Below are 27323 nucleotides of genomic sequence, written 5' to 3' on the forward strand. Positions count from 1 at the left end.
TTTAGGGCAGCATAAAATACACTGCAGGAAGTGTAAACAACTCCTACAGTGTGATTTTTTAAACATTACAAAAATCACCTGTGACACACAACATACTTGTGGTCCTTGAGCTGATTACACCAAGTGGTAGAGATTATTTGTGCGAACAATCCAAATACATTATTGACTAAACAAAAATAATAGCGAGCCATTACATTCGTGCATGGTTTCTCCAGGCGTGCATATCTACTTTTAAAGATTTTTTCGAGACCATCATTCGCCAAGTGTGCGACAGTATTTATATACATGGGCGTTAAACTAGGCTTTTGTCGTTGTTCGATGCTTAAAACTTATTCTTACAAAAATAAACGCGACTGAAGCAACAGTGAACTTCTGCCTAAAATTTGATGGCATAAATATTAAATCGTAAGATTTCATTCCAATTATTGCAAACTCAGTGGCTACAGTTAGTCAGTTGCAGTAGGTAAGTCAGTGTAATTTTAAGGTCATTAATGAACTTTATTTAGATAGGCGATTATTTACTTTGCTTTTTCATGCAAGTAATTTCACCCGCTTGCATTAAACCGAGCTCACATAATACATTTATGTCATTTCTGAACTAACACGGCCATTAAAAACCATTCTGTATAATCTAAAAGAAGCATCGTCTGTATACAGACAACATGAAGCATGAAAATTTTTGCGTGCTGCCCGAGCAGCGCTGCACACCCAAACAGTCTGTGGATAGAGAGACACAGTGTTTAGTTCTAACAGCTAGTCCTTTATTATGTAATTTGCGCAATGTAATGAGTAAAAGTTCTTATCTTTCGCTGACGGATAAGTCAGGCAAGCGGAAATACCATATATGCTATGTGAAAAAAACTCATCAAAAGGCGTGGCCGCAATGTAAGATTTTAGTACCAATACACGAACAAGAAATATTCTTTCAAGATTGTTAGAACGAGCACATAGCAATGGCAATCCACTGAAGACTCGTGCTGTGAAAAATAAAACGCAGGAGGCGGAAAAGTGCGGGAAAGAAGAGGGTCAGAAGGAACCGCGCTGCTCCGTGGAGTGAAAAGCACATTTAAAAAAAGAAGCAAAAAAAACATGCGCTACGGCGGCCCGCGCCCCGGCAGGTCCCGGTGGGGAGAGGGAAACTTCTTTCTTTCCGCTGTTCTGCGGTTTTCTTTCTCAGCGTGGAGCCGCCTCCTCTTTCGAAGAAGCCGCACATCTGCAGGCCCGCCGTCAGTGCCCAGCAGTGCTTTTTGCCGCCAAGATAAGAAAATGGGACACGTCCGAAACAGCACCGCTAAAGACTTGCGTTTGTCAAAATTTACGCGTGTACGTCTAGGTAGCAACAAATTTTCAATTAAGTTAAAGCGAATTTATCTTTTTTTTATTGTGCAATGTAGTTACACCTTTACCTCCCACAGATAATAAGCTCTGGCTGAAACCAGGGAACTATACAGTTACGACGGGTATATTCCCCGATATGCCTATTTGAAAAGTTTCTGTTATCCCATCACTTTGTGAGAGGTCGCCTTGTATATGTTTGTGACATTCATCCTTTTAGCACAGCATTTCAAATAAAAATGAACCCTTGTTTTTAATAAAAGACAAAGCAGGTACACCGTAACCTACATTATAAAGAAGTTAAAATACTGCACAATTAGGATATCACTGCCTCAAGATATGAAACAATGCCACTCAGAAGTCGCATTGTGGTCGTTTTATACGTCTTGAAAATACTAAACAAAAAGATAAGCGAGCGAATATGATGCATGGAAATGCATGAGAAACATTCCGCGGATTTGTCTAATCTTCTTACTCATACGCATGGGCGTCCGGAGGGGGGTGCAAGGGGGGGCAGCTGCCCCTCCCTGGAATTTCGGATAATATTTTCCTGTGCGGTAGCAATGTGTTACACAGCTTGATTAGCATACTCAGGTCCCGTTCTTCTCTATTTTCAACCAATTTCGCACGTTGCACACTACTGATTAATCTTGCAGGTCATGTCACGGCAGTGAAAGCTGTCAGTGCTGGATCTCCCCCCCCCCCCCCTTGCACCCCCCTGCAACAAGTTCTGCGGACGCCCTTGCTCATACGTATAAAAGAATCGCATATAATGGAGCATTTGCGGCGGGTAACGCGCAACGCACACTGCTGTTCTGTTGGATCAATGTTAATAAAATGTTTGCTAGTTCCGTTATTTCACAGAATAATAATTATCCATAGGAGCAACACGTGCTTAAAACTGGACGCTGTAGCTTTATATTTCTATGATTCTATGGACGCTGTAGCTTTATATTTCAAGACGCATTAGACAAATGCATAGCTAGTGCCTCGCGGTAATCTGCCGTCGACGGTGCCTCGCATGTAAAACGAAAAAAAGTAATAAAATTACATTGCTAATAGTAGACGCTTCACGTGCCGTTGACGATGTGTGTGGCTGACTGTCTGCGCAACGTGAGCGTACAGTACGTTTCTACACATATGAGAGCTTAATTATCAAGTCCCTTGCCGACGCACCACATGGGACCAGGTGCACTGCTCGACACCGTTAGATTGATTTATATATTTGTCCAGCCTTACACCGGCTGCATAGAGTGATGAGGATTTGTCAGCAGAGCTCATCAATCTAACGCCGTTGTTATCGAAAGCAGAGCAAAATAACGCGACGTGGTGAAAAGTATTCATCTCTGATCGAGTGACAAGTTGAACACCGGTCAATTTTACTTTGAAATTCAACATTTAGGTTTCGGGCTAACAAGCGCGAGCGCGTTCGGGCAGTATGTTGAGGAATAAGTCGTGTAGTGCAGCTACAAACACGATGACGTCCTTTGGTCAAACAAGGAAAACAGCAATGACCGTCAACCACAGACGTAAGGGAAACTTCCGGCTAAGGAATAACATCGAGTTTTGCTCTGAACTGACTGAAGTTAAGCTATTATTCGGATGCATTGCATTGCAGAACGTTAAGCTATTATTCGGATGCATTGCATTGCAGTTAAGCTATTATTCGGATGCAATGCAGCGCATGCATTGACTCAATAGGGAAGTTGGAATTCGTCGGCGTTGTGAAGAATTATTCGTTTGGAGACATATCGTTAAAATATTTTTATAACCTTGAGAAATCGCAAGATTTGAACACTCTGGAGATCAATGTGTTTGCCACCAGGAAGTACATAACGGATAAGAAAGTGCAATCACACGAATTTATCTTTAATGTGGCTTTACAATGGTCCATTGGGCTGCGGTATAGAATTGACTGAAATAGTTCGCGAATGGCACGTTGATTGTAACCGACCACGTACATTACACCATCTATTAGTAATAAACTTTATTGAAAATGAATTAATTCAATCTTTCTCCCATCGGAAAGGTTTTGGCTGCTTTATAGCGAGCCGCAAAAAATATTAATTTCGTCACACGAAACGTGCGAAATAGAGATCTCGCGGACTGTACAACCTTGCTGGAAAACTTCAGCTGCGTGTTTCAGGGGCGCGAAAGCTCTAACTGATTATATGAAAAGCTGAATTGCCAAGTGATCTTAAAATCTGGCGTTCTTGCAGCTTATTAAATGTCCATCTGTCTAAGAATGATGTCGCATTTGCAGTTCTGCTCCAATCAATAACCCCAGCACTAAAGTTATGTTTGCTGTGCCTCAGCATTCCCGAATCCAGCCGAATATTTCTGATGTGCACGTTAAGTATTTGACTAGGAAAAGGTACAATTACGGAGTTGGTTAGGGGCGGAATTTAAATGTCGAAGTTTTTCACCTGTTTCGCAAGAAACTTCGCAACCTTTAGCGATCGGGCCGCCGAGAATCCTCTGCCGCATTGTCATGAGTACCGATCAAGCCCTACCTCTTATGATGAAGCACTTATATGCTCAATGTACAGTGGTACGACATGAGTGCTTTTCAAGTGTACTGAGCGTTTACGGTTTCTGCTTGAAGCTCAAGAAAACGTACCGCCTTTGCATGCATTAGATGCAAAGCACTTGAGTTGAACAACAGCAATAAATGGGAACAAATGCGAGTGCCGAGCAGAAATTTAATTTTGATCGTGATACTATAGCGCGCTAGGCTCTATTAAAATATCTACGATTTTGAACTGTCCACCGAAAATTATCATCCCCGCCTCCGCCTTGTCTATGAGCTCAAGTGGAACAGTTCGGCACTTCTGGAACGCTAGCACGGTGCTCACGCTTTAGCACTGTCGTGAATATAAATATATGATTGATCTGATCGAGCCGCATGACAAAGGGAGGACATCAGATATAATGGTTACATATAGGTGTGCGAAGATTGAACATTTGGAATATCGAATCGAATATCGTCATACTTGATTCGGTCTTCGGGAATAGCCCATATGCGTTAATACGAATATTTCAAAATATCATCTATGCCCAAATAAACACGAAATTAGCGTAAAAATACGATAATTTCTACGGTCATAAGCTATACGTCGCTTGCAGAGCCAGAATTCGATAGTCCGCACACACTGAAGAGTTTTAAAATTTCTACTTGATACTCAGTTTATGGTTTTCATGTTAATTTGTTTTAATGTTAGAGTACCAACAATATTTTGTGTTAACAACGAAAACGGTTCAATTCAAATTCGATCCACTTCTTGCACGCATTAGCGCTGCCCTAAAATGTTCAGGCATGTGCTTCATCGCATTTGACGGTCTTAAAGTACCAAACTTCGTACGGTACGGCCCGACCTTGGTGAGATGTTTTCTCTACCGCAAGCACATGGACGTCTGCTACGCATGCGGCATGCATGCATGCTAACACCATTTTAATCCCAAAACCGGGAAAGCCCCCAGGCCTTGAGAATCTACGACCGATTTCCCTCACATCATGCGTGGGAAAGGCTGCTGAACATGTTATACTAAATCGATTATCTCGGTACCTGGAAGAGCACGAGGTTTACCCTCACAGGATGATAGGCTTCCGACATGGTCTATCTACGCAAGATGCCATGCTCCTACTCAAGAACCAAATAATCAGCCACAGGACAAGGGACACGAGAGCAATACTGGGACTAGACATGGAGAAAGCCTTCGATAATATCCATCATACCTTTATACTCAAGACCATTTCAAACCTCGGTTTGGGTAGTCACTTTTATCAATATGTTCAGGCTTTTCTCAGTGGAAGGACGGCAACGCTCAAGGCTGGGGATCTAACATCAGATACAGTGAAGCTTGGCAACCGAGGTACACCCCAAGGAGCGGTCATCTCGCCTACCCTTTTCAATATCTGTATGATAGGTCTCGCCAAAAGACTCGAAGATATCGAAGGCATAGAGTACACGATTTACGCGGACGACGTCACGATATGGTGTACTGGAGGCAGCGACGGAGAAATAGAAGAAAAATTACAAGAAGCCGTTAACGTCACTGAAGAGTACCTCATTCCAACGGGACTGCGATGCTCACCCAAGAAATCGGAACTCCTGTTATACAGACCTAAGAGAAGAGGCCGCAAACCCAGGGGCTGGATTCCTCCAGAGGAGAACGAGATCACGGTCTATACCAAGAGCGGAAGCGTCATCCCAAGAGTTAATTCTATCCGGGTCCTGGGCTTGGTGATAGAATCCAACGGCTCCAATAATCAAACAATACAACGTATCGCTAAGAAAGTGGACAACGCAATCAGGCTCATTAAAAGAGTGACTAACCGCCGACAAGGGCTTGGAGAAGACAACGTCGTAAGACTAGTTCACGCCTTTGTGCTATGTCACTTCGCCTACGTAGCAGCCATGCACGAGTGGCAGAGATCCGAAAGAGACAAACTAAATGTATTGTTAAGGAAGGTAATCAAGGTAGCTCTTGGGCTACCTGTCTACACCGAGACTGACAGGCTCATGCAGCTCGGGATGCACAATACAGTGGAAGAAATAGCAGAGGCACAAGAAAGAGCCCAGTTCATTAGACTCTCCACCACGCGATCAGGACGGCACATCCTCACACGGATTGGTATACCAATAACAGCAATAGATAACAACCATAAAGAAATTCCCAACGATTTGAGGGAGAATATAACAGTTCTGCCTGTTCCAAGGAATGTTCACCCCATTCATAATGTGAGCAGAAGGCAAGCCAGAGCCAAAGCCCTGCTAGAAAAAGCTAAAAATCAGGCTGAAGAATGCTCGTTTGTCGACGCGGCTTTCATGTCCAATAAACGAGCCTTCACAGTAGTACTTGTGAACGGCGAAGGTGAACTCGTCAACTCGGCTTCCACCTACACCACAGAATCAGAAATTGCTGAGCAAGTAGCCATCGCACTGGCGCTTTTAGACCCAAATAGATCGAGGATCCACAGCGATTCTAGGGCAGCCGTCCGAGCATTTGCCAAAGGAGTTATTTCCAGACAGGCTCTGGCAATTCTCAAGGGAAAGGTAATCAAACCACACACGATCATCTGGTTTCCTGCTCACATGGGAGAAATCAACGGTGCTCCCGCGAACCTCAACGAATCTGCCCACAATGCTGCACGAGGACTTGCCAACCGTGCAGCCACAAGGCAAGAAGATGCTGAGGTTTCAGAATGCAGGGATCACCTCCTCTCTTACAACGAGCTAACAAAGCACTTTTACCTAGGACGCAGGGTCTTCCCCCCTCCACACAGTAAACTAATCGAGCACAGGCCATTACACTAAGGCTCTTACAAACAAGAACCTATCCGAACCCGCTCTTAATTACCAAGATTTATCCGGAGTTCTCTACTCCTACAACATGCCAAACATGCCACGAAACAATAGATCTCACTCATATGCTCTGGCGTTGCTCCGCGTTACGCAGCGACAAGGAAAACACTGAAGAGCGGTGGGACGCAGCTCTGCGCAGTCCGACATTAGAGGGACAATTATGGGCAGTCCAACGGGCCCGCGAAGCGGCCGAAAGACTAGGTCTTTCGGTCCCAACGTGGGAGCGGCCCGCTTCGGGCTAGGAAACTAGCACGACCTATTGGACCTCAATAAAGTTCTTTCATCCATCCATCCATCCATGTGCTTCAGTCGAAATTTCCCGCTCCTTTTTTTTCTCACCCGAAAGAGCTGATATAAGCAACACGTGCGTTCCTCCGAAAAAAAAAAAGTGGTGAGATCTCTCTCCCAGAAAGAATGACAAGGCCTGAAAGGAGGAACGGTATGTGCCGGTCTCCGTCGTGTTAAGAGGGAGGCGGGGCGTGCAGCGGGGCTACCATAGCGGGGCGCCGGACCCCGCACCTCTCGCGTTTTCTTTTTTTTTCTTTGTCACAGCGCTGGGGAGGGGAGCAAGCTCCATGCGTCAGTTCCCGCCAAATTGTAGCTCTTTCGAGCGAGGACGTGCTGAAACACACTGCACAGAGACGGGCAAGCACTCAGAGGCATTTCGTTTGCCTTGATCCTGGAGGCGGCCTTCTCCCATTGCCGAGGATTTGAAGCGAACTCGTAAGTGGCATTTTATTTCCTCGCTGTATCGCATGGTGAGTTTTGTCTAGCGACAAAATCAAATTTTATTTGCACAATTGATGCGTCAATCTGGTCGTCTCTTCTAGCTGGCAGATCAGAAATGTTCAGGCGAACGGCGGTTATATTTGTCCGTGGACCCAAGACTTCGTTGACGGGCAAATATGTCAGATTTTCTTGTTTTTTATTTGTGGCATCTTATTGTAAGACCGTGACATATTTTGCCGTTTTCTCTAGGGAACCCTGCAACAAGGACTGTAGTGTGAATAGCGTGCTGCGCTGCTCTCGCCAACTGAAAAGAACTCTGGTAAGATGCATGCTTGGTTACGAAAGTCTCACGCAATCGCTTTTCACATTGAATTTGGTCGCAGGTGTGCTGTAAATGCCTACTGCACAATATATGTGACTGGCCCGCGGCCGCTTTGAAGGTAAGATTGTGTTCTCATTAATCTATTTATTGTACCATTTGTTTTCCAGTGACATAGCCAACAACGAAAACCTCGATCCATCCTCTCTCCACATATTATCTAGTCTGTGCGCTGTGGAGCTTGAAGCACTTCTCGGAATTTCAGCACACTCGCATTTATTGTAAGTGCAGTGTTTTTCTTATTTGTGCAGCGACAAAATTATTTTGTTTAGTTGTGTGAATAGAGTTTCTAGACGCGACATGTCTGTGCAACTGGTCAAGTAAATAGTCTACCTTTCTCACAGTATTATTCATTGTTGTTTCTTTCAGTTTTTCCCGACAGAAGAAAAATGCAAGTCTAACATCTCGACGGTAAAACGTCGCATCTGCGCACAGGGCCAAGAGCACGAGAAGTGGCCGAAAGAAGGGAGCCGATCCAACAGGAATGCCGTCCGTCTTTATATTTATATATGTCAGCGTTATCATGCCGTGATCACATGGACTGTACGGTTGCGTTGCACAAGGGCTGATGCAAACACTCCGTGCGAACAATGTTGCATGGAAAATTAGTGCATCTATACAATTGCAAAATAAAGATCTAAAGAGAGAAAACTTATATTCACGTCTTTCTTTGCAGACCGTTAGAGGCGTTTAATTCCGTCTTACATGTGCACTCTGCCCGTAATTAATTCAGATAGAGTTAAACGCCTCTATAAACTGCCCGTTCACATTAAATACGACACGCATCAACACACCAGAAAAACAATTGATGCGTTTTGTTAGAACACGCACAAAAAATAAGAAAAAAAAAAAGCAGAGCAATACTAGCGAGAAACGTCCGCAACCGACCCACGGCCGTCGGTAAATCGACGCTTATGTAAGGTCGGGCATTAGTCAACCCGCGAGCGGCATGCACTCGGCCTCGTCGGCCACAGTGGACGGGCCTACATTGGGTGCCGACGCAGGCCCACATGAGGCCAATGTCAATCCCCGAGACCGGCCCTACATCGGGTGCCAAGGTTGGGCCAACGACAGTGCAGTTGGCCAGCGACGTCAGGCCGACATTTTGCCAAGGATAAAATGTTGCTTGGGATACCACCACGCGTCACGCCATTGCCACCTGGCGCTGCCCACATTAGCGGTAAAACGCTTGTGAGCGTGCGTAAAACTGTGAAAGTTCTGTCTAATCTTTTCATGTCCTCTTTCTGTCAGCTTTGCGCTTTCCAGTATCATGACATTGCTTGTCGCTACCCACTCACATCAAGAAGATGCGGTCGACTACGCAGTGATACTGATACACGTAGCAGCAGCAGCGTTGTTGTCGCAGAAACCGGCGTTAGCCGTTTGTATCAGCAGGCTTTCCACCTCATTTGTCGCTGTCGTAGTTTCTTTACCGCATAACATACACGTGAACATCATTTTAACCATACTCTGAACTTCTGAAGGTTTCATAACGCTGACTGGGACGTAGTTTCATGTTTTAGCTATTCGCAGCAGATACATACAGTGGCGTCCTTATGCGGCATCAATGAAAACAACCACAGCGAAAACATTGCCTCCGAGACAGCAGCGTCTCGTTGCAGTCTTGGCTATGCTCGGAGGCTGTAGGCCGTCTCAGAGGCTGTTTTTAGAATTTTGAACTATGATATTCTAAAATGTGCAAGCCGGTAACCCTTGGTCGCCTTCTAAGATATGAAGTTATCGAGAATGAGTCGGTGAAAACTCGGGAAATGAAAAACATAAAAGCAAATCTCGAAGGCTACGCTTCTGTGTGCTGGAGCAGCAGAACGACGCGCGAAAGCCGCTGAAAAATCGGGGAAGGGAAAACAGTTCTAGATACGACGGTAAAACATCAGCATCGAACAAAATTACACCAATACTTTATTGTTTGTGAGACTTCAAACAGAGCTACAATAGAAAAACAACGTCACCCGTGCATTACGTCTGACCATAGAGTTTCTTACAATAATTGTATGAAACTCTATGCGTCTGACTCTCTTTGAAGCTATAAACCTATGGCCTCAGAGATTGCAAATGCCTCTGGTTTTTTTTATTACTTCCTAGAGATATGATACTAATAGAGCGTATATTAGCGTCCTCGTGTGAATGCCGCCATAACTGGCGAATGGTTCCTTTCATGCCTGCGCCTCGGCTTGAAATGCAGCTAGAAATTAGTGATTTGTCCATCCATTGCGTCTACCTCCGAACTACAAACATGAGACCTCAGAGATTACCATCGCCTCAGGATTTGATATTTACTTCATAAAGAAATGATGCTCACAAAGCGTACGCTAGCTACGCTAGCGCCATCGCGGGAACGCGGCCATAACTCTGTTCCTTTGTTCACCTGCGGCTCGTCTTGGCTCGCGTGCGAATCCACCGAATCGGCTCGCTTTCTCTTTCTGTTTTGCCTTCCTCCTCGTCGCGAGCTTCTGCGTCGGCCGCCGCCGCCGCTCCCGCAGCAACGAACGGTCAGCAGCAGCGAGCGGTGGACGAAAAGCTCGCCATGCGAGGTGGGATCCTCTGGGCACCGGGGCTAGCCTCGGGTGGGCTAGGCCGGCGCTGAATCGGTGCACGCTTGTCCATTTCCCACGCCGAAAAACGCGCGCGGCGGGCTTCGTCCTCCCCCCTTTGTGCGCCTCGCTTTGTCGCACCCACCGCGGAGAAGAAGCGCCCAGCAAGCAAGCCACCACTGCTGCCCGCAGCGCCACCAAGGAGGCAGCACTTTATTATTTTTTTTCCTTCCGCTCATAGGGGGGGTCCCAAACAAACATGGTGGACGTTTGGGATGTCCGTACTCAGCTGCTGAATTACTTCCATTCGCATCCCGGCGAAAATGTGCGCACCGTGGACCTTTGTCGCGTGATCAAGCAACCCAAGAAGACAATCAACAGTGTGCTCTACCGGCTGCAAAGGGACGGCGTGCTGCAGAAAGTGGTCGAAAGTCCGCCGACATGGAGGGAAGCTGGTTCGGCTGGTAGTCGCATTGAACAGCAATACTCGATCGGCTATCCGAACGACGGAGCCGCGGTGAGTGTGTGACGCTTTGTTGACCCGCTTTTTTCTCGCTTGTTTTCGCCCTGCTCCGTTCCGCGCCCGCGAGGCCTGCAGTCGCACGCCGGCGGTGAAAAAGTTCCGGACCGGCAGGGCTGGGGGGACGCGGACGGCGCAGGCGGCGAGTGTCACCGGGCCCTTTTGTCTGATCCCATTTTTCGCCGGAGAAAAGTGCATCTCATTGAAGTCTCGCGTCGTAGACTCCGACGCGGCTAGCCAACCTTTGCCGCTACCTCGTGCCGTCTACCGACCAAGCCGTGGCGAGATTTTCGTGTCGTTAATTTTTTTCATTCTTTGTTTCTTTCCTGCCCTCCGTCTGACGTTCATGTGGGCCGTTGCCGAGCGCGCAGGCAGGCAGGCAAACCAGGCGGGCTCCGCTCTCCTGGCTCCGAAAAATCGATGAATGGATACCTCCCCTCTTTCTCCCACCCGGCCGTTCCGTGCCTTAATGTTTTGGATGGAGTTTTCGCGTCGGCTCCCGCGCGCGTCCAGCGACCGTGTTTTTCGGATCGCGATTTCGTGGAGCGAACCCTCCCACCGTCCTTTTTCTCGGAGTCGTCGCTCTTGTACCGATATGCTCGAAAACCTCGTTTGCCACGGCGCTACATTTAGTATAGATGGCTGTACGAAACAGCGTATTCTTTTTGTTCTTTTGATTCCCCCACCCTCCCCAACTCGGGGAGGCTCGCACTCGCGACAGCTGGCCGACCGTCCGTCCCAGTAGCGAGGCCCATCGTCGATCCTTTGTGGTTGCGCGTGTGGGATCGACCGACGAGCAAAATATAAACAAATAGCGGCACCACGTAACGTGCTACGTGCGCACATCTGAGTTGACGTGCGCATCGAGATATGCTCTGGAACATCGCAGACACGATATAGTAGCGCGCTCGGGAGCCAGTCGATACCGGCGGGCGAGACAGCGGCGCTGTGCCGCCGCTTTTTTTGACGGCTGGCGCGGCAACTAGCTTCCATCCCCGATGAGCTCGCTCGCCTCTCCGTTTCTCGCCGCGTTTGTAACGTCAAGCGCGCTACTAATGAACGGTCGCTATTTGACGTTCCGTCAAATTTCGGCACGCACAAACGCGCCGAGTACGCGCGCACGGCTTTTGTCTCCCCCACTCCTTTGATCGCCCGGTCCTCGTCCCGCAGTAGTGGCGACAGGAGAGCGGTCACTAGGCCTATCTCGCGCATCGTCTCGCTGTGAGTCGTTCGCTGTCAGACGCAACTCGGTTGCAGGTTTCGCTTTTGTAAAGTCGCAGCCGACCTGCTCTCTCGGTGCGGAGGAAGGACCTCGTTAAGATGCTAGGATCGTTTCTTTTTCCCCAACCGTTCGCGCGATTCCTCCGAAGTGACAAAGACAGCTAGCGTCTTCGGCGCAATGTTTTCTTTTTTTCGTTTTTTTTATTGACACGCTTTCTCCGCTCCGTGATCCATCGGTTGCGGTGCGAACCTGTTACCACGCGAAAGGTTGATGCGCTCGAATACAACTACGTAACGAAAAGCCGTTTTTTAAACTTTTTTTTTTTTCGCTTTTCTTCTATCAACGGGCCGGTGTTTTCCGCCGTTGCAGCACATCGCTGGCGCGCCGCTTTTGCAGCGGGCCGTGTTTTTGTCGAGCCAGCACGAATAGCACCGCCTGCACTTATAAACTTACGAGAGAGGGGGCGGGAGATATCAAAATAATAACGCAATCGTGTAAGCTGCCGGTGGGGAAGCGCGGAAGAGAACCCGAAACAAAACGACCAGAATCGCCGTGAAGTCACGGCGAAGCGCATTTTTCTTTTTTTTTTTCGTTAATCGCGGAGAAACCGCTTCGTGCTGCACGACATTTCGCCTGCCCACACACGCACACTACCTCGGTGTGTTTCTATGTCTCCGGCGTTTTTTTAATACGGAGCCACCAAAAATGGAATACAAGACAGCCTTCCCGTGCTAGATAGATCGCGTACTACGCTAGCGCATCTGATCGTCGTGTGGACTTTGATGAAAGTCCTCCACAGCCTGCGCCCGCTGCTGCTCCGGAGCGGGCTTGGTCGATAGTTGCTCGTAGCTTCCTTTTGCCCTCCCTAATTTTATTTTCCCTTGTTTCTTTCTCTTTCCCTCTTCCTTCTTTCCTTATTTCTCCCGGCGCCTCTTGATTTCCTTTTCGCAGCAGCAGCAGCGCTCGTTTCGCAAGCGTTGCTGTGTCTTCGGGGCCCGCGTCGTTTTATCGCGGGGCTGTGACCGCGCTGCGCTGCACTGCCGTTTTACTTACATTTTTTTTTTTTAACTTCTAGTATACAGCGCCTGCTCGACGTTTGTGGCGCAATTCACTCGTTACCCCGTCTGATACGAGCTGACCTGTTTTTTTCTTTAGTGTATCGGCTTTTCTAATATCCTTCCACACCGTCACGCGCAGCTCTAAAAATATGCCTGCGGGTACAGTAAGCGTAAAGCCTGTTTTTATTTCACACGGAGCGATTTTGATTTGCGAATTTCGCGGTGGCGTAAAGTCGGCCGTCGGCCCCTTCGCAATTGCGACATTTTTACTTTTTTTTGTATCGTACGGAGCACTGAACCACGCTAAAACATCGTCCGAAAGATTGTGACGCATGCGCTATGGGCGGGAAGCCAATGACAACGCAGAAAATCGGGCGCATCGCAGTGGGCCGCCTAATCTACGTTTTGTTTTGCTGAATCAGCGTGATTGAACGGGAACATCGTTTCACAAATACTGTTTACTAATGGGGGAAACGCCCCCCCCCCCCCTCCCCCCAATAAAAAAGAAAAACATCCTGGTGCCACCGCTAGCTTGCATTGTTTTCCCCTGTGCGGACTGGCTCCAGGAACAATTCAAGTTTTCCACTAGATACTCGCAAATGTGCAAAAACCGCAGTGGCAGTCTCCGCGATAAGCGCGAAGATGGTTCCTGCTTTAGTTGGCTTCGCCACCATACACGAGAAGCCAGTGGCGAGAAAATGGGACAAGGCAGTGATGCTTGCTACATGGCATACCATTTTGTTTGCATGGTCAACGTTTTCCCTCTAGATGCACGCAAAGTGTTGCTCCAAGGTTCACAGATGCAAAACGAAGACTAAGAATGCTAGTAGTGTGACTAGAATATCAGTTTCTTTGTTCAAATCTTTCATGGCGCGATATCAAAGCTCCTGGGCGTGATAGCTACTGTTCACACACTGATATTCTGCACTGTGGTACCTTGGGTGTTTTGTCTCGCTCAGATAAGTTTCATTTTCACGGGTGCACTTCTTTCTTTCTGCGTAAATACGCAGATGTCTTTTTGGTTAGATAATGTGCTAGTGTTTACTTGGACAGGAACACACAATGCCACATCCATGCAACATTTTTTTTCTATCTTTTTTGTTTACAAGCTAAGTTTGCTGTTTAGCTTAGTTGCAACTTTTAAATGAGATTAAAGGGACACTAAAGAGCAAAACGATTTTTCTCGCATTAGTAAAGTAGTCTTCCACGATACCAAAAACACCACTCTTTCTGCGCGAAGACGTTTAATAAGCGAGAAAACGCGCAAAAAGAAAATACAGGTGGCGACGCCACCTTGGAATTCGCGCACCATTTGCCGTGACATCACATATTTTTGACTGCGCCTGCTTGGGCCTACGTAGTTCCTAATCGGCTAAATCGAAGTACATTGTCCTCTGAAGGGGCCAGAGACTTGACATAACGAGTTTGTGGAAATTTTGTCGAGCCAGTGGCACCAAAATACGTTAAATGCTCTTCGAAGTCTTTTACGTCGCGAATTACAAAGTTCGGCATGAAATTAAAAATGAAACTTTGAACTTGGTTTTCTCCTCTAATAATAAACCTATGGTGGTGAAATAAACTACACAAGAGTTCTCCGAGCACAGTTTATCAATCTAAACCAATTCAGTGTTCCTCTTCAGTGTCCCTTTAAGTTAAGTGGCGAGGTAGACCACTTTGTTTATAGCCAATGAAATGTGCAACTCAGCGCAAGGAAACAGGGAGGCAAGGTTGTTGTGTCATGATCCCTGTGTCGCTGTTTCTTTGCGCATTGCCTTACGTTATAATGACTAAGTAAATGCCAACACTCATTTGTCGATCAGCAGTGACAGTCGTTGGCAAAACTTATTGTTGGCCAATCATCTCGCGACTTTCACCTGGCCACTGGCCTGTTCACACAACGGCTCTGTTCGTTGGATAACTGTGTTTATTCCTTCACATTTCAGTCATTTTCCATATGTTTCTGAAATTTTTTCAACAGCTGCATTTATGAGTACTTCGAACCTTTCTTTGGGTTGTGCCGGAACGACTGTCCATCCTTATAAAAATGTATTTAGACAGTCTATACACTGTCTAAAAATGGGTTTAGACAGTTTATAGACTGTCTATAGACTGTCTAAACACATTTTTTAGGGGCAGGGCCATAGTTATTGCCAGTGATTCCACTCTTGCACCAACTGCGCCAAACTGTGCCAAATTGAATTTACTACACCAGCCTGATAAAATCAGCATAAATTGCACCAAACTGCACCAGAGTCTCGGGTTTGGGGTGTCTGTCACCGGCAGTCGCACCACCGGCTCGTCAAAACGTGCAGCTTGATCTTGGGGCTGCCAAGGTCACATCCACGGACCAAGAATTATTCCGCTGAATGAACAGTGATCGTGTGGGCATCCCGAATTACTAATCACTTTAGATGCACTGATAGGTTGGCTTTTAAGATACTATCCATGTCTTAATTGATCTGTAATTCTAATTGTGAGAGTGCATGCCGTGTACTTGGCACTGTGCCACTGTTGTTGCCGAGGCAGGCGAACTGTGACAGATGGATAACAAGATAATAGTAGAATGTTAAAGAAGTGCCTACATCATACTGACACAATGATTAGTGGAATGCAGCTGTCACACAGGCATTTTCGATAACAATCGAGTGCTGATCAGGATTGAATTTCTTGGTGGTGTTTGGCTGTCTTCCGCATCTTGTGCAGTGAGCCAATCACGATAAAGAAACTTGAACCCTATCGGGCTAGATTGCTATAAAGATTGCCCCGTGTGAGCATATTAGTTTGCACCGTATTAGCTTTTACTGAACGTGTTACACCCGTCAACAATGGCCTATTGCATTACAACTTGCTCTCTGAGTTGTGATACAGTATGTTCTTGCAAGCTTTACATCAATAAAATGTCTAAAACGTCTAAATTCTCGCTTTAGCAAATTGAACTTCACTCCTTCAGGCTTTTCATGGTGGCCGTACAGGAAACACATCCAGATGAGAAGGCGCTTCAGTTACTCTGCGGCTGATTTGCAGACATATGGCTGTATTCATAGATCGCAATCGCGTGAATCTAAGTGCAAAGTTGTGCTGGACAACAGTCATCTTTGGCTTGGTAGGCTGAATTGCAATCTTCAGAAATCTTGCTTTTGTGGTTCTGACGTTTAAAACTGTGCAGGCTTAACAAACTGCCAGAGCTGACTTGGAACTAAATGTGAAGCTGTCCAGATTGAGCGGAGCCAACCCATTTCCGCTGAATAAGTTGACTCAAAACAAAGCAGTCTCTATCATCCGAGGTCCTTCTTGAAGGATATTGAGTCCCGCCACCACACACTTCCGTGGTGCCTCGTGTCATGGCACTAAAATGAAGCAAACGTAGAACAGCCTGCACACATTGAAACATTCATTATTCATGAAAGTGTGCAAGTTGACCTGTGTCAGGCAATTTCGGCAAACCTGCAATTCTTGTGCAAATGTAAATGCTTCTTGCTACTATTCCTCAAAAGTAACATTTTAAGTAAAAAGCTAGTAGCGCGCATGCTAGTTCTATTTCACGTGGAAACGGCTCTCAAAAAGTATAATTGCTTTGTTTATTTTTATAAGCTTTCAAACCTTACAGTGCACACGTTATTGCAATAGCTTCGCCATGAGGCCTTCTTGAAGCAGAAAAACAAAAATTTGTCGGCATAGCGCGAAAACATTGCACAGAGGTCTCCTACTGAATGAAATTCCGGCATGTGGAGAATTGGAAACACATCAATCACTTTCACAGCAGCATTGTGCGAAAAGTATAGTGTACATGAATGGAACAAAAGCTAGAATGATAGCTTCTAGATGCGGTGTGATCAATTAAATAGCCCCTTTGTGTTTTAAGTGATCATTTTAAAGAACGTCTCGAGCACAGGTTTAGCTTGAAAAGATATGTGTGTTTTTGCAAAATACCGTGCACATCGGTGCCACCTACAAAAACACACTCGTTCTGCTTGACGCAAGAAAGATGCAATTGAAGCACTTCTTTAGCTGCTACTTTAACTGCCAAAATGCATGAAATCCGCTTTTCCCAGTCATTGGGCAAGTTTCTGTTTATGAAACAACACTTGAGGATGTACAAAAAGCCATTGAGGGAAGATGCAATTTTGACAGCTTTATATTTCAGCTCTGTTTGCTAAATTACATAAGTTTGTTGACGCATGAGGTTAGAATTTGCTATTTTTTTGTTTACCCATAGACATCTCAGCGTTTGTTTTTACGGTTTACTGGAGCTGTTGTGACACCTTGTGGCATTTCGTTCAACTGCAGTACCTTTGCAAAATTTTTACATCACATCAGTGCTGTCAAAACAGCCTTAGCATTGCAACATCAATTTCCAAAACACTAAAGGGACACTAAAGAGCAAAACGATTTTTCTCGCAATAGTAAAGTAGTGTTCCATGATACCAAAAACACCACGCTTATTGCGAGAAGACGCTTAATAAGCGAGAAAACGCGCAAAAAGAAAACACAGGTGGCGACGCCACCTTGGAATTCCCGCACCATTTTCCGTGATGTCACATATTTTTGACGGCGCCTGCTTGGGCCTACGTAGTTCCTAATCAGTTAAATCGAAGTACATTGTCCTCTGAAAGGGCCAGAGACTTGAGATAACGAGTTTGTGGAAATTTCGTCGAGCCAGTGGCGCCAAAATACGTTAAATTCTCTTTGAAATCTTTCACATCACGAATTACAAAGTTCAGCGCGAAATTTAAAAATGAAACTTTGAACTTGGTTTTCTCCTCTAATAATAAACCTATGGTGGTGAAATAAACTACACAAGAGTTCTCCGAGCACACTTTAACAATCTAAGCCAATTCATTGTTTCTCTTTAGTGTCCCTTTAAGAAAATTGCTAAGAACGTCGGTGGCGCAGCAAGCACAGCCGTAGTAATGGATTTAGAGATTTTCTTTGAAGAACTTTTGCACACGGCTTGTAATTAAGCAGGAGTTATCAAAATGCACCATTGTTCACACGCTTTCTACCTTGGTAAAAATTGCCGGTACACAACACCGAGCATTGAAAGAGGCAGTGAGGAATTTAATCTTGGCCTGAGCACACACCTGTTGTGAATACGTATTGGCTTTATTGACTGTGATTAACTTTTTATGCACATGGCACACTCAGCAGCAGCCTTAGACAGATTATCACATGCAACACGTTACTTACATTACTCATAAGGAGGTTCACTCGTGGCCGTGGGGTCCGGTTTTTGATAGGCACAGCCATATGAAGCCGACAGGTAACAAAGTCAAAGAAAGCAAAAGGGACATTATTAATAGTTTCTAGTTGAAGTTCACTAATTATGACATAATAAACAATGAAAGTGGACAAGAAAGACCTGTTCCTGGTAGGGACCAAACCCACATTACCGATAACAGTTGAGCTAGCTAGTATGAATTACCGACTTGAGAAGTATCTATCTAGTGCAAGAAAGGATGATGGACAAGGCAAAGAAACATTTAGCACCAAGTGCAGGCACGATCCACCACTCTTGGTGCTGGGTCCTTCCTCAATGTTTTTCTCTTCTGTCTTCCCTTCTTGCACTAATTGGATGCAAACCCACAACCTTCGCATTACAGTGACTTCTTCAGCAACATTTGGGCTACTTCAGGAGCGCCTCTTTGGCCTTGCTTAACGCTTCTCCTGTAGCGTCATTCCACAATCTGAAGACTTTCAACTTATGAAAAGTTGAGGGACCGACAACTGATACTTTTAATGAAACTTGACACAGTATTTGTTAAATCGTGAAACAAAGCTAAATTCGTATACGTACGAGGGTTCGTATGTATTTGTGTGAGAAAAAAAAATCTACAGGAATTATGGAAGTCTAAAAAAAAAGCAGCTGGTGGATATGCCTTTAAAATCGGTATATTCTTTGCAAATTTGATGTTGAGCATTTGCCATTGGACTGCATGAAACCTACATTGGACGAAACAGCTGCAACATAAACACGAGGGTAAGCAGGCAGAACAGGTGTTGTCGAAGTTAACTTTCCATTGCCAGCCGAGAACTTATTTTCCTGGATGCACACATTCTTTTTTAAAGAGGCGGAACGTGTGATTACATACTGGTGTAAATTAAAAGATGGTAAATTATAGTGACAAATTCAAGCATTCTTTTCGCGATCTGAGTAGAATTGATATTTTTAAATCACGTTTAAAAATCTAAAGAAAAATAAATAAACTGTATATGCCGCACAGCCTAGTGGAAGAGCCTTGAAGCTGGATTATGGAGTTGTTCACGTTGCTGTCTGTGGTCCAACGCTTTCATGTGCACCACTATGAAGGCTCAAAATTGGAGAATGTACATTATTATCCATCGCCGCTCTATTCTGTGGTGTTTACAAGATCAAAGGAGTTGACACTGAGAAGTGGCGCATGTGCGTGCAGCACACAAACCACTGCCGTACTCACTGCCCACTGTTTGTAGCATGTGTTATGTGTAAGGCTTCACATTCGCCACAAGTAAAAAAATTCTGATTATAAATATATATCGTGGCGTTTTCGGCGTTATCGTTCCAGGGTTAGGCACTCTGGCCTATAAGCTTTCAGTTGTACTATAGAAAACAGGTACCATAAGAATTCGTTGTCGGTCCCTTTACTGAAAGACAAATTCATTCATTAAATAAGGCATCTCAAATTGGAAATCTGGGAGTTACACACGTAGGCAAGTGATTAATATGTGTAATTGCATAAAATGTACTGGTGGGCTAGTTGCTGGATCATTACAGCGTGTGGCAACACACACCTGGTGAAAAGATGAACACAAAAGCACTTTCAGCGCTTGTGTTGTCCTTTTGTTTTCATGTTTGTCTTTTCACCCAGCGTGTGCTACGATATGCCATAGTGTAATTGTATTTTCATTATTAAAGTCTCACATCCACATTTAAAGGCTGCTTTGAAATGTGCTACTGGAATGGAAAAGATGCAGAAAAAGTGGGAAAATAGGGACAAAGTGGGATTAACAACATCTTTCTTTCTTTCTTTTTTTTTTTTTGCAAGCTCCTACATCATTAAGGTGTAACCTTAAGAGACAGGAAGAGAGCAGAGTGGGTCAGGGAACAAACGGGGGTTAAGGATATCATAGTTGAAATCAAGAAGAAGAAATGGATATGGGCCGGGCACGTAGCACATCGGCAGGATAACCGGTCGTCATTAAGGGTAACTGACTGGATTCTAAGAGATGGCAAACGCATGAGGGGGAGACAGAAAATTATGTGGGTAGATGAGATTAAGAAGTTTGTAGGTATAACCTGGCAGCAGAAAGCACAGGACCGGTTTGATTGTAGGAACATGGGAGAGGCCTTTGCCCTGCAGTGGGCGTAGACAGGCTGATGATGATGATCATGACATCATTCCACATCAAAGCAATTTAGTGCAACCTGTAAACTTCATAGCTGCCAAGAACAAGATCACCTTGAAGTTGAAATTAACTTGGGTGTTGCAATTGAATTGTAACTGGCCTGCCTAGCCAAACATGGCTCAAGCGCTCTCCCATATCATAAATGGTTGTTTTGCATTTACTCCAAGTTTCATGCACATAGATAGGAATTTTGTGGTCTAATATCAAATTCAGTGTATCAGATGTACAGTGGTCTTTGTGGCTAAAATACATACTGGGTGTTTCAAAAAGTGTGTCTGAAAAACCTCAAAAATAAAGGAAAGGCTGTATTTGCTTCCTGCCTTCATAATTACATTTTCTGTGGTGGCAGGCACCTTAGGACAACTAGACATTAATTACAACATTAATTGTAGAAATTAAAATATTTAAAATTTTAATTAGGAGGCTAACGGTCAGGTCACACGACGGAATTGAAGTCCTTCCTGCAAGGAGCCAGTTGCTGCTTTGAAATTTCCAAGAAAGGTAGCCTCTGCTAATTTTTACAAGGTGATGAAATTCGACGAAATTCACATGCGCTCTCGGCAAGTTTGCTGCAGATATTTAGCGTGGTAAGCAGCTGCTGGTAGCCTGTTGCATTAAAACTAACAAAATGCATTCGTCTTCACACACTGTCAGGCTGTGCAGCTGGAACTGCTTTCATCAACGAAATCTCGATGACTGAAGACATACTTTGCATTGTTTGGCTGCATATCTCTTGCTTCTACAAGTTACTTTTTCATACAAACAACACTGTAGTAGTCCATTCGTCTTTAGTTGACATGACAGCAGTTACGCATTGAACAAGTTAGTGTTGTATAATTGCACGCTGACACATGTACTGCTGCGAACTTCCATTGGGAAATATTGCAATCCATGCACGAGAAGGAGCGTGCCAAGATCGTGACGTCATACTAGTTCGAGGCTATGCTGTTCCTTCACTGTGAAAAATTTTTGACATTGGGGAAGGGCAAAGGGGGGTATGAAAAAAAAACGAAACAAAATGAAAATGCCGTAGATGCGCGACACTTCAAAGAACTGCATCCATCACAGGCAGTGCAGCTGCGAAAGGGAGTTCTTACGCATTCTGTAAGCTCTGGCAGTCCGTTTTTCCACTGTCCGAGACCATCGTGGTCAAATGGTGGAAAGAGAAATATCTGTCGTGGATGAATTAGCTCTGTTGATTTATTGTTGTGTCCTTAGTCTAGTGTCTGCTGTGGGATGTGCATTGTTACATCTTTACTGGGTGACTGCCTGAGAACTCTAGCCTGCAGCTCTGCCCACAAACTTTTTACATGCTTTTTGTGCCCCGGCACCAGAGCGTAGTTTGAAAGAGACTGCATTCATAAAGGACAATCTGTTCCACCTCGAACTCGCGAAAGTTGAGCACATGTGGTTGTTGCATGTCAACAAGTTCACTCATTTGGAAAGGCACTGGGCTTATCACTACGTTAAGCTGTCGCAAATTCACACAAGGGTACGTGTTAAATTTCATAGCGCAAATTCGTTACGGGACATAGAATACACACACACAAGCAGGAATTCGCAGCTGTCTTTATCGTGAAAAGCTTTCCTACATATGTACACGGTACAGCCGGCATGCAGAAGTGCCCTGCCCATTATAACCACCTAAAAAAAAAGATGAATATATCACCACAATGCAAATCAGTACATCAAATCTAAAAATTATTTTTCTTTGTTGCGCAGCACCATAGAAGTATCATTGACACAATTACTTCGTTTCTTTCTGATATGTCACGCATCCATAAGTTCTCTGGCCACCAATTCTAGTGCTTTCAGTAATGCATCATTTCATTCACCGATGCACTGTAGGTCTGTGCCTGTGAGCCAAAGCCTACCAGTATTCGAATTTCGGGAAAGAGTGGGAATTCATTTGCGCGACCGTTCAAGTGGAAAGTGAACGTGGCCGCCGCCAGATGCGGCACACATGTGCACTTCACAAGATTGCAGATATCGGCATTCCAGTGTGTTTGCGGCTGATTTATTGATTCAATGAGCAGCAGCGAGCCTGAGGATGCTGCCTTTTCGTCGGACTTTCATTCTGAGAGCAACGACGATAAAAACCAGCCCGGAACATCGATCAGCTTTGCTTTCCGCTTCGGGTTGTCTCAGTTCACGTTTCATCACCAGTCTGCCAGGATGGAAACTTGTAGAAACTGTAAGAAATGCAAGTGCGACTAGAAAACCAAGCGGAAAACAAGAGTTTACTGCAAGACATGCGACATTACTCTATGCTTTACATCGAGAAACTGCATTGCCGCATGACACGCCCCGTTGTAGTGCTTACAGCAAGATTTTGTCGGGGAAGTCCTGTTCAATAAAAAAGTCTCGAATTTTTCAGAGATGGTGCCTATTAGTCGGCGGTACATTTTGGATGTCTTATAATTTCTCATACTTTTTTCCTTAATAGTTGGAAGCGTGTCTTTACAAACTCTGTTCAATTTTGTCCCGCAATCTTGAATTTGGCAATTTATATTGCTTGCATAACATACATCTCGTTAATAAAACTTGTATGCGTGAAAAGTTCATTCATTCTGCTTTTTGTTTATGTATTACATAAAATATTAGGTGCAGTAGTTTTCTTAGCAAAAAAAAAGATCTAGTGGAACCTACAAAAGCACTTGTTTTCCTGACGGTACGGAATGACTTAATAAAATGTTGCCCTCTACTTGACCTAAAGGGCAACAATGAAATAGCTCCCTTTTTGCATGCATGCCTGCTACCTTTTACGAGAACTTGAAGAAATGGGCTTCCTTTTGCCTTCGCTCACAAGTGCACAAATGCTCGCATTTGCCCATAGAAACGTCCATGTCAATGGACAACCGTACCATTGACACGGGCAAAAGTATTCCGAAAAAATGGCACACCGTGTCATGTTTTCTTTGTTCCTAACCCTTTCTTTTGCATCCATGGCGCTGTCGCCCATTGAAACATGTTCCAAACTTGATATGGAGTCGTAGCTTTGTTAGTCAACAGTGGCTGAACGAGGAGTGTGTTGCACTCTAGCCAGCACTACAGCAAAAGGACTCTCCTCTTTGTCAAGGCAGGTCTGTTAAAGCAAATCTTTTGTACTTTTATGGCGTAGACTGTAGTATTTCCCTAGTTGAGAGATGTTAACACTGGCAGGTTCATGTGCGTAATGAGCAGTGCAGGTCGAACCTACGTGTGTATGCTATTGCTGACCGGTTGTCGCTTGCCACATCTTTCGCAGGCCGACGGTTGGCATAAGTTGAGAGGGCATTCTGACGAGAACTCGACTGGCAAGCCTCTGGCCATCACAGACGGCCGTTCGCCGCCCCCGCCTTTCCCCACGGGAGCGACTGATGTGTCTGGTGAGTTTTCTTTTTCTTTTCCTTACGAATTTGGCACCTCCGAGATCTGTTTTACAGAACAGTTCTCCACTTGACATTCCACCACGACTCGGGAGGGCATAGCAGTGCTTCTGCTAGAGTGAAAAAGTCATTGAACTTGTGGGATCTCGGGTGTTCTTTGAAAAAAAAAAGGATCCAGCACACATAAGTGTGGACATCAAATGTGACACATAGCTACTGTGGGCCATCCAGATGAAATACATAAATGCATACCTGCCAAGTCTCCCGGATTACCCGGGAGACTCCCGGATTTTGAACGTTTCTCCCGGTTGTACGGGTCATAGAGAAATCTCCCGGAAATCCAGTTTTGCCCCGCGCGTCCAGTGCTTTGTCTGGCCACATGAGCAGATCGAGTTTTCTGGCCACGTAGTAGAAAGGATTCTTCTTCTTTTTTTTTAACGATGGTAGAAACGTTCAACTCAGTTTCATTGCGCATGAAGTAGCTGTGCACTTTGTGCCGCAGTGCTGCCAACGCAAACGTGTCATAGCGCTGCAGCCACGTCTTGCCTGTGATGCGTACATAAGCACATAAAAAAGATGCGCTCCGTTTTCGCTAGGAGAGAGCGCTCGCAAGAATTATGGCGCCAACACAAGCTCGTGATGCAGGTGGCTGTTGTTTGATGTCGTGACGCGAGGTGGGACGTTTCGGGTACAGATGCGCTACACGCAATTTAAAAAATCTATCCCACAAGTTATCTCGCCTTCAAAATTTTGTGTCACTACTGCTTTAAGTGGAGAGACCAGCACTTAAAAGGGTAGCCGTTACCGATGTCTGTCGAGATCGCGACCGTCCCCGTCTCAACGGCGCCCCTAACTGGTAAGCAAGCGACGACAGGCCTCGCACGCGGAGTGATGTTGTCGCATGTGCCCTTCGCGCGACGGTGACGGCCGGGTCGTTTCATCTCTGCTTCAACCGCGTTCGTCCCTAGCGCTAGCGCGCTTTCACTCGCACGTGAAACAGACGATGCGTAAGCGATGTTATCGGTTTGGACTCTGTACAGATAGCGGCGACCGCAAAATCCCGCTGACAGTAATAGGCAGTTTTAGATTAGCGTACGCTAAGTTAGCGTTTGCGGCCCGCTATTTCCGTCATTTAGAATAGCGTACGCAAAGCTTTGCGTTGGCTTTTCGCGCAATTGCGCATGCGTCATACGCTAACCGCTTGCGGGCTCCCGTTAAGTGACGGAAATAGCGGGCCGCAAACGCTAACGCTAACTTGGCGTACGCTATTCTAAAACTGCCTGTTAACGGGAGCCCGCAAGCGGTTAGCGTACGACGCATGTGCAGTTGCACGAAAAGCCAACGCAAAGCTTTGCGTACGCTATTCTATAACTGTCAAATGTCCATATAATTGCTATCGCAGTACCCCTCCCCCCCCGTTGAGTAAATCTCCCGGATTCCGTTTCTCCAAACTTGGCAGGTATGCAAATGCAAAGAGTCTACTTGACAGTCGACTTGGTTAAAGGAGCAGGATGGCCCTGCCACATAAAGTGGACTAAGTCGCTCTGGGTTCAGTCCTGACAGTGAAAGCACATTCGAGCTAGTGGTGTTCGACTATGATGCTAACCTTCAGCAAGTTAGTCCCATGAACAGCAGCGTTGAATGTGCAGCTGTACCACATTTGCTTACGTTACATAGGGCGAAACATCTTACATTCTCATATATGCTCCCCTTGTATCCTGGGGCACAGCATTCTACCATCTCCACACAGAGTGCCCGCGAACGGGTCGCCAATCTCAGCTTGGCAGTCCCTACGGGGGGCGCGGGATCTCCCCTGCGTCTTCTCTGGACCCAAATAAAGCTTGCATGATCGTCGTCATCGTCATCTCTGCGCAGTGATCGGTTTTTGTAGCTAACATTAATCGCTGTCTTGTTGAATGTGAGAATGTGAAGGCATGTTTCGCAAGTAACTCCTATTCATAAATGACAAAGGAGCATTATTGAGACATTCCTCTGTTTCCCTGCAACAGTCTCGTTCTGTTCATCGACTTAGAGATTGGAGCCAGGACCTGTGTGACCGTTAAGATGTACAGACGGGTCCACTGTTAAAGGGAACACTTACGTGCAGGTCAAGTTTGGATTTCGCTCTCTTGCGAAAACGTAGTGGGTTAGATTTGCATAAAACTACTCGTGGTTGACAGTTCTGCCTCCTTTTGGCAGACCCGTGCAGTGTATGAACAATGTTTCCCAGTCCGCTTCCTGTTAGAGGGCCAGCAAAATCAAAGGTGCTCATTGGAGTGTTCCCTCTAACAGTGGACCGTACTGTACATTCATGAGTAGTACGAATGGGAGAACCAAATTGTATCTAAAGGGGTACCCCCACACGCATCCAAAGTTGTACTAACACAGGACTTCTTTCCTCACTTCCAATAGATGGTCCAAAGCAAAGATGGGCACTGAAAAACACAGTTATTCTGGCACTAAAGTCTCGAAATGCTGGGTTCAGTGTCATCTGTGTTTGGAGGACAATTTTACAATGCAACATTTGTTATGATACACCTGATGGTTTGCTCACAATATGATTACAGTGCTGGCTGCATATGCGTGTCAGGCAGACCTGTAGCCAGGGGGCTTCCCTGGGCCCCCACCTCCCGAAATTCATATGGAGGGGTTGTCTTGCCGAAAGTAAAGGAAATATGTGTTTTTCTAAAATAGTCACATCCTTCCGCAAGTGCACCCTCACCCCGAACAAATTCCTAGCTGCGGGCCTCGTGTCAGGTACAGTAATCACAGCAGAAGGGTCGGCACCTTTGTGGTTGCATCACAACTGGGTACTGATGCTGAAACTGATTACTTGCCAAAGTGCCACAAGGTTAAGTGTTTGTAGCTTATTTCAACACAAGATGGCAGCTTGAAAAATTCATGTTGCTACTCTGCAAAGCTACACTTCTGATCTGCAAGATGTAGTCTGATATGTCACCATGCATTAGGTACTGCTCGTGTCACGTACAGTCAGAGTCAAAAGTTTAAGGACGAAGAAAGGCATGGAAAAGCTTAAATATTCCTGCTGCCCTTTGGCAAATGGCCTGTTCTAAAACATGCTAACATGCAATATGCATCAAGAAAGACTGGTATGTGCAAAAGGACAGAGTAAGACATTCTAAAAGGAGACAGGGCGTGCAAAAACGGACACAAGAAAGTCGGCGTTTGTTGTTAGTCGGCGTTTGTGGTGTCCTGATCTCTTTCTTGTGTCCGTGTTTGCACGCCCTGTCTCCTTTTAGAATGAATACGTACCAACTAGCTCAGCTCTCTGTTATTCTAAGAGTAAGACAGTTACAGGGACACAGTAAGACAAACATGGATGAGTGCAAACTTTTAACTGACATTTATTTTTCGTCACTCTTTAATATATGCGCACAAACTGACATGTGA

At 45.4% G+C, this 27323-nt stretch overlaps 1 protein-coding gene and 1 long non-coding RNA gene across 3 annotated transcripts in view; both read left to right on the forward strand.

Annotated features, from left to right (window-relative positions):
* Nucleotides 1–7100: 7100 nt before the first annotated feature.
* LOC125759837 (uncharacterized) lies at nucleotides 7101–8454 on the forward strand. Of its 2 annotated transcripts, none has more exons than XR_007417544.1 (4): nucleotides 7101–7424; nucleotides 7532–7749; nucleotides 7814–8030; nucleotides 8179–8454. It is a non-coding gene; the product is annotated as an uncharacterized LOC125759837 (long non-coding RNA). The 2 variants fall into 2 exon arrangements; XR_007417545.1 differs by having other exon boundaries at nucleotides 7920–8030.
* A 1806-nt stretch (nucleotides 8455–10260) lies between these two features.
* LOC119405262 (double-stranded RNA-specific adenosine deaminase) overlaps nucleotides 10261–27323 on the forward strand; it is a 58087-nt gene continuing 41024 nt past the window's right edge. Inside the window, exons 1-2 of the mRNA XM_037672076.1 lie at nucleotides 10261–10878; nucleotides 23792–23912. Of these exons, the coding sequence (XP_037528004.1) occupies nucleotides 10621–10878; nucleotides 23792–23912 (379 nt within the window). The 5' untranslated portion in view covers nucleotides 10261–10620. The remainder of the gene's footprint in view (nucleotides 10879–23791; nucleotides 23913–27323) is intronic.

Source organism: Rhipicephalus sanguineus, chromosome 9, assembly GCF_013339695.2.
Source record: "Rhipicephalus sanguineus isolate Rsan-2018 chromosome 9, BIME_Rsan_1.4, whole genome shotgun sequence".
Classification (NCBI taxonomy): Eukaryota; Metazoa; Arthropoda; class Arachnida; order Ixodida; family Ixodidae; genus Rhipicephalus; species Rhipicephalus sanguineus.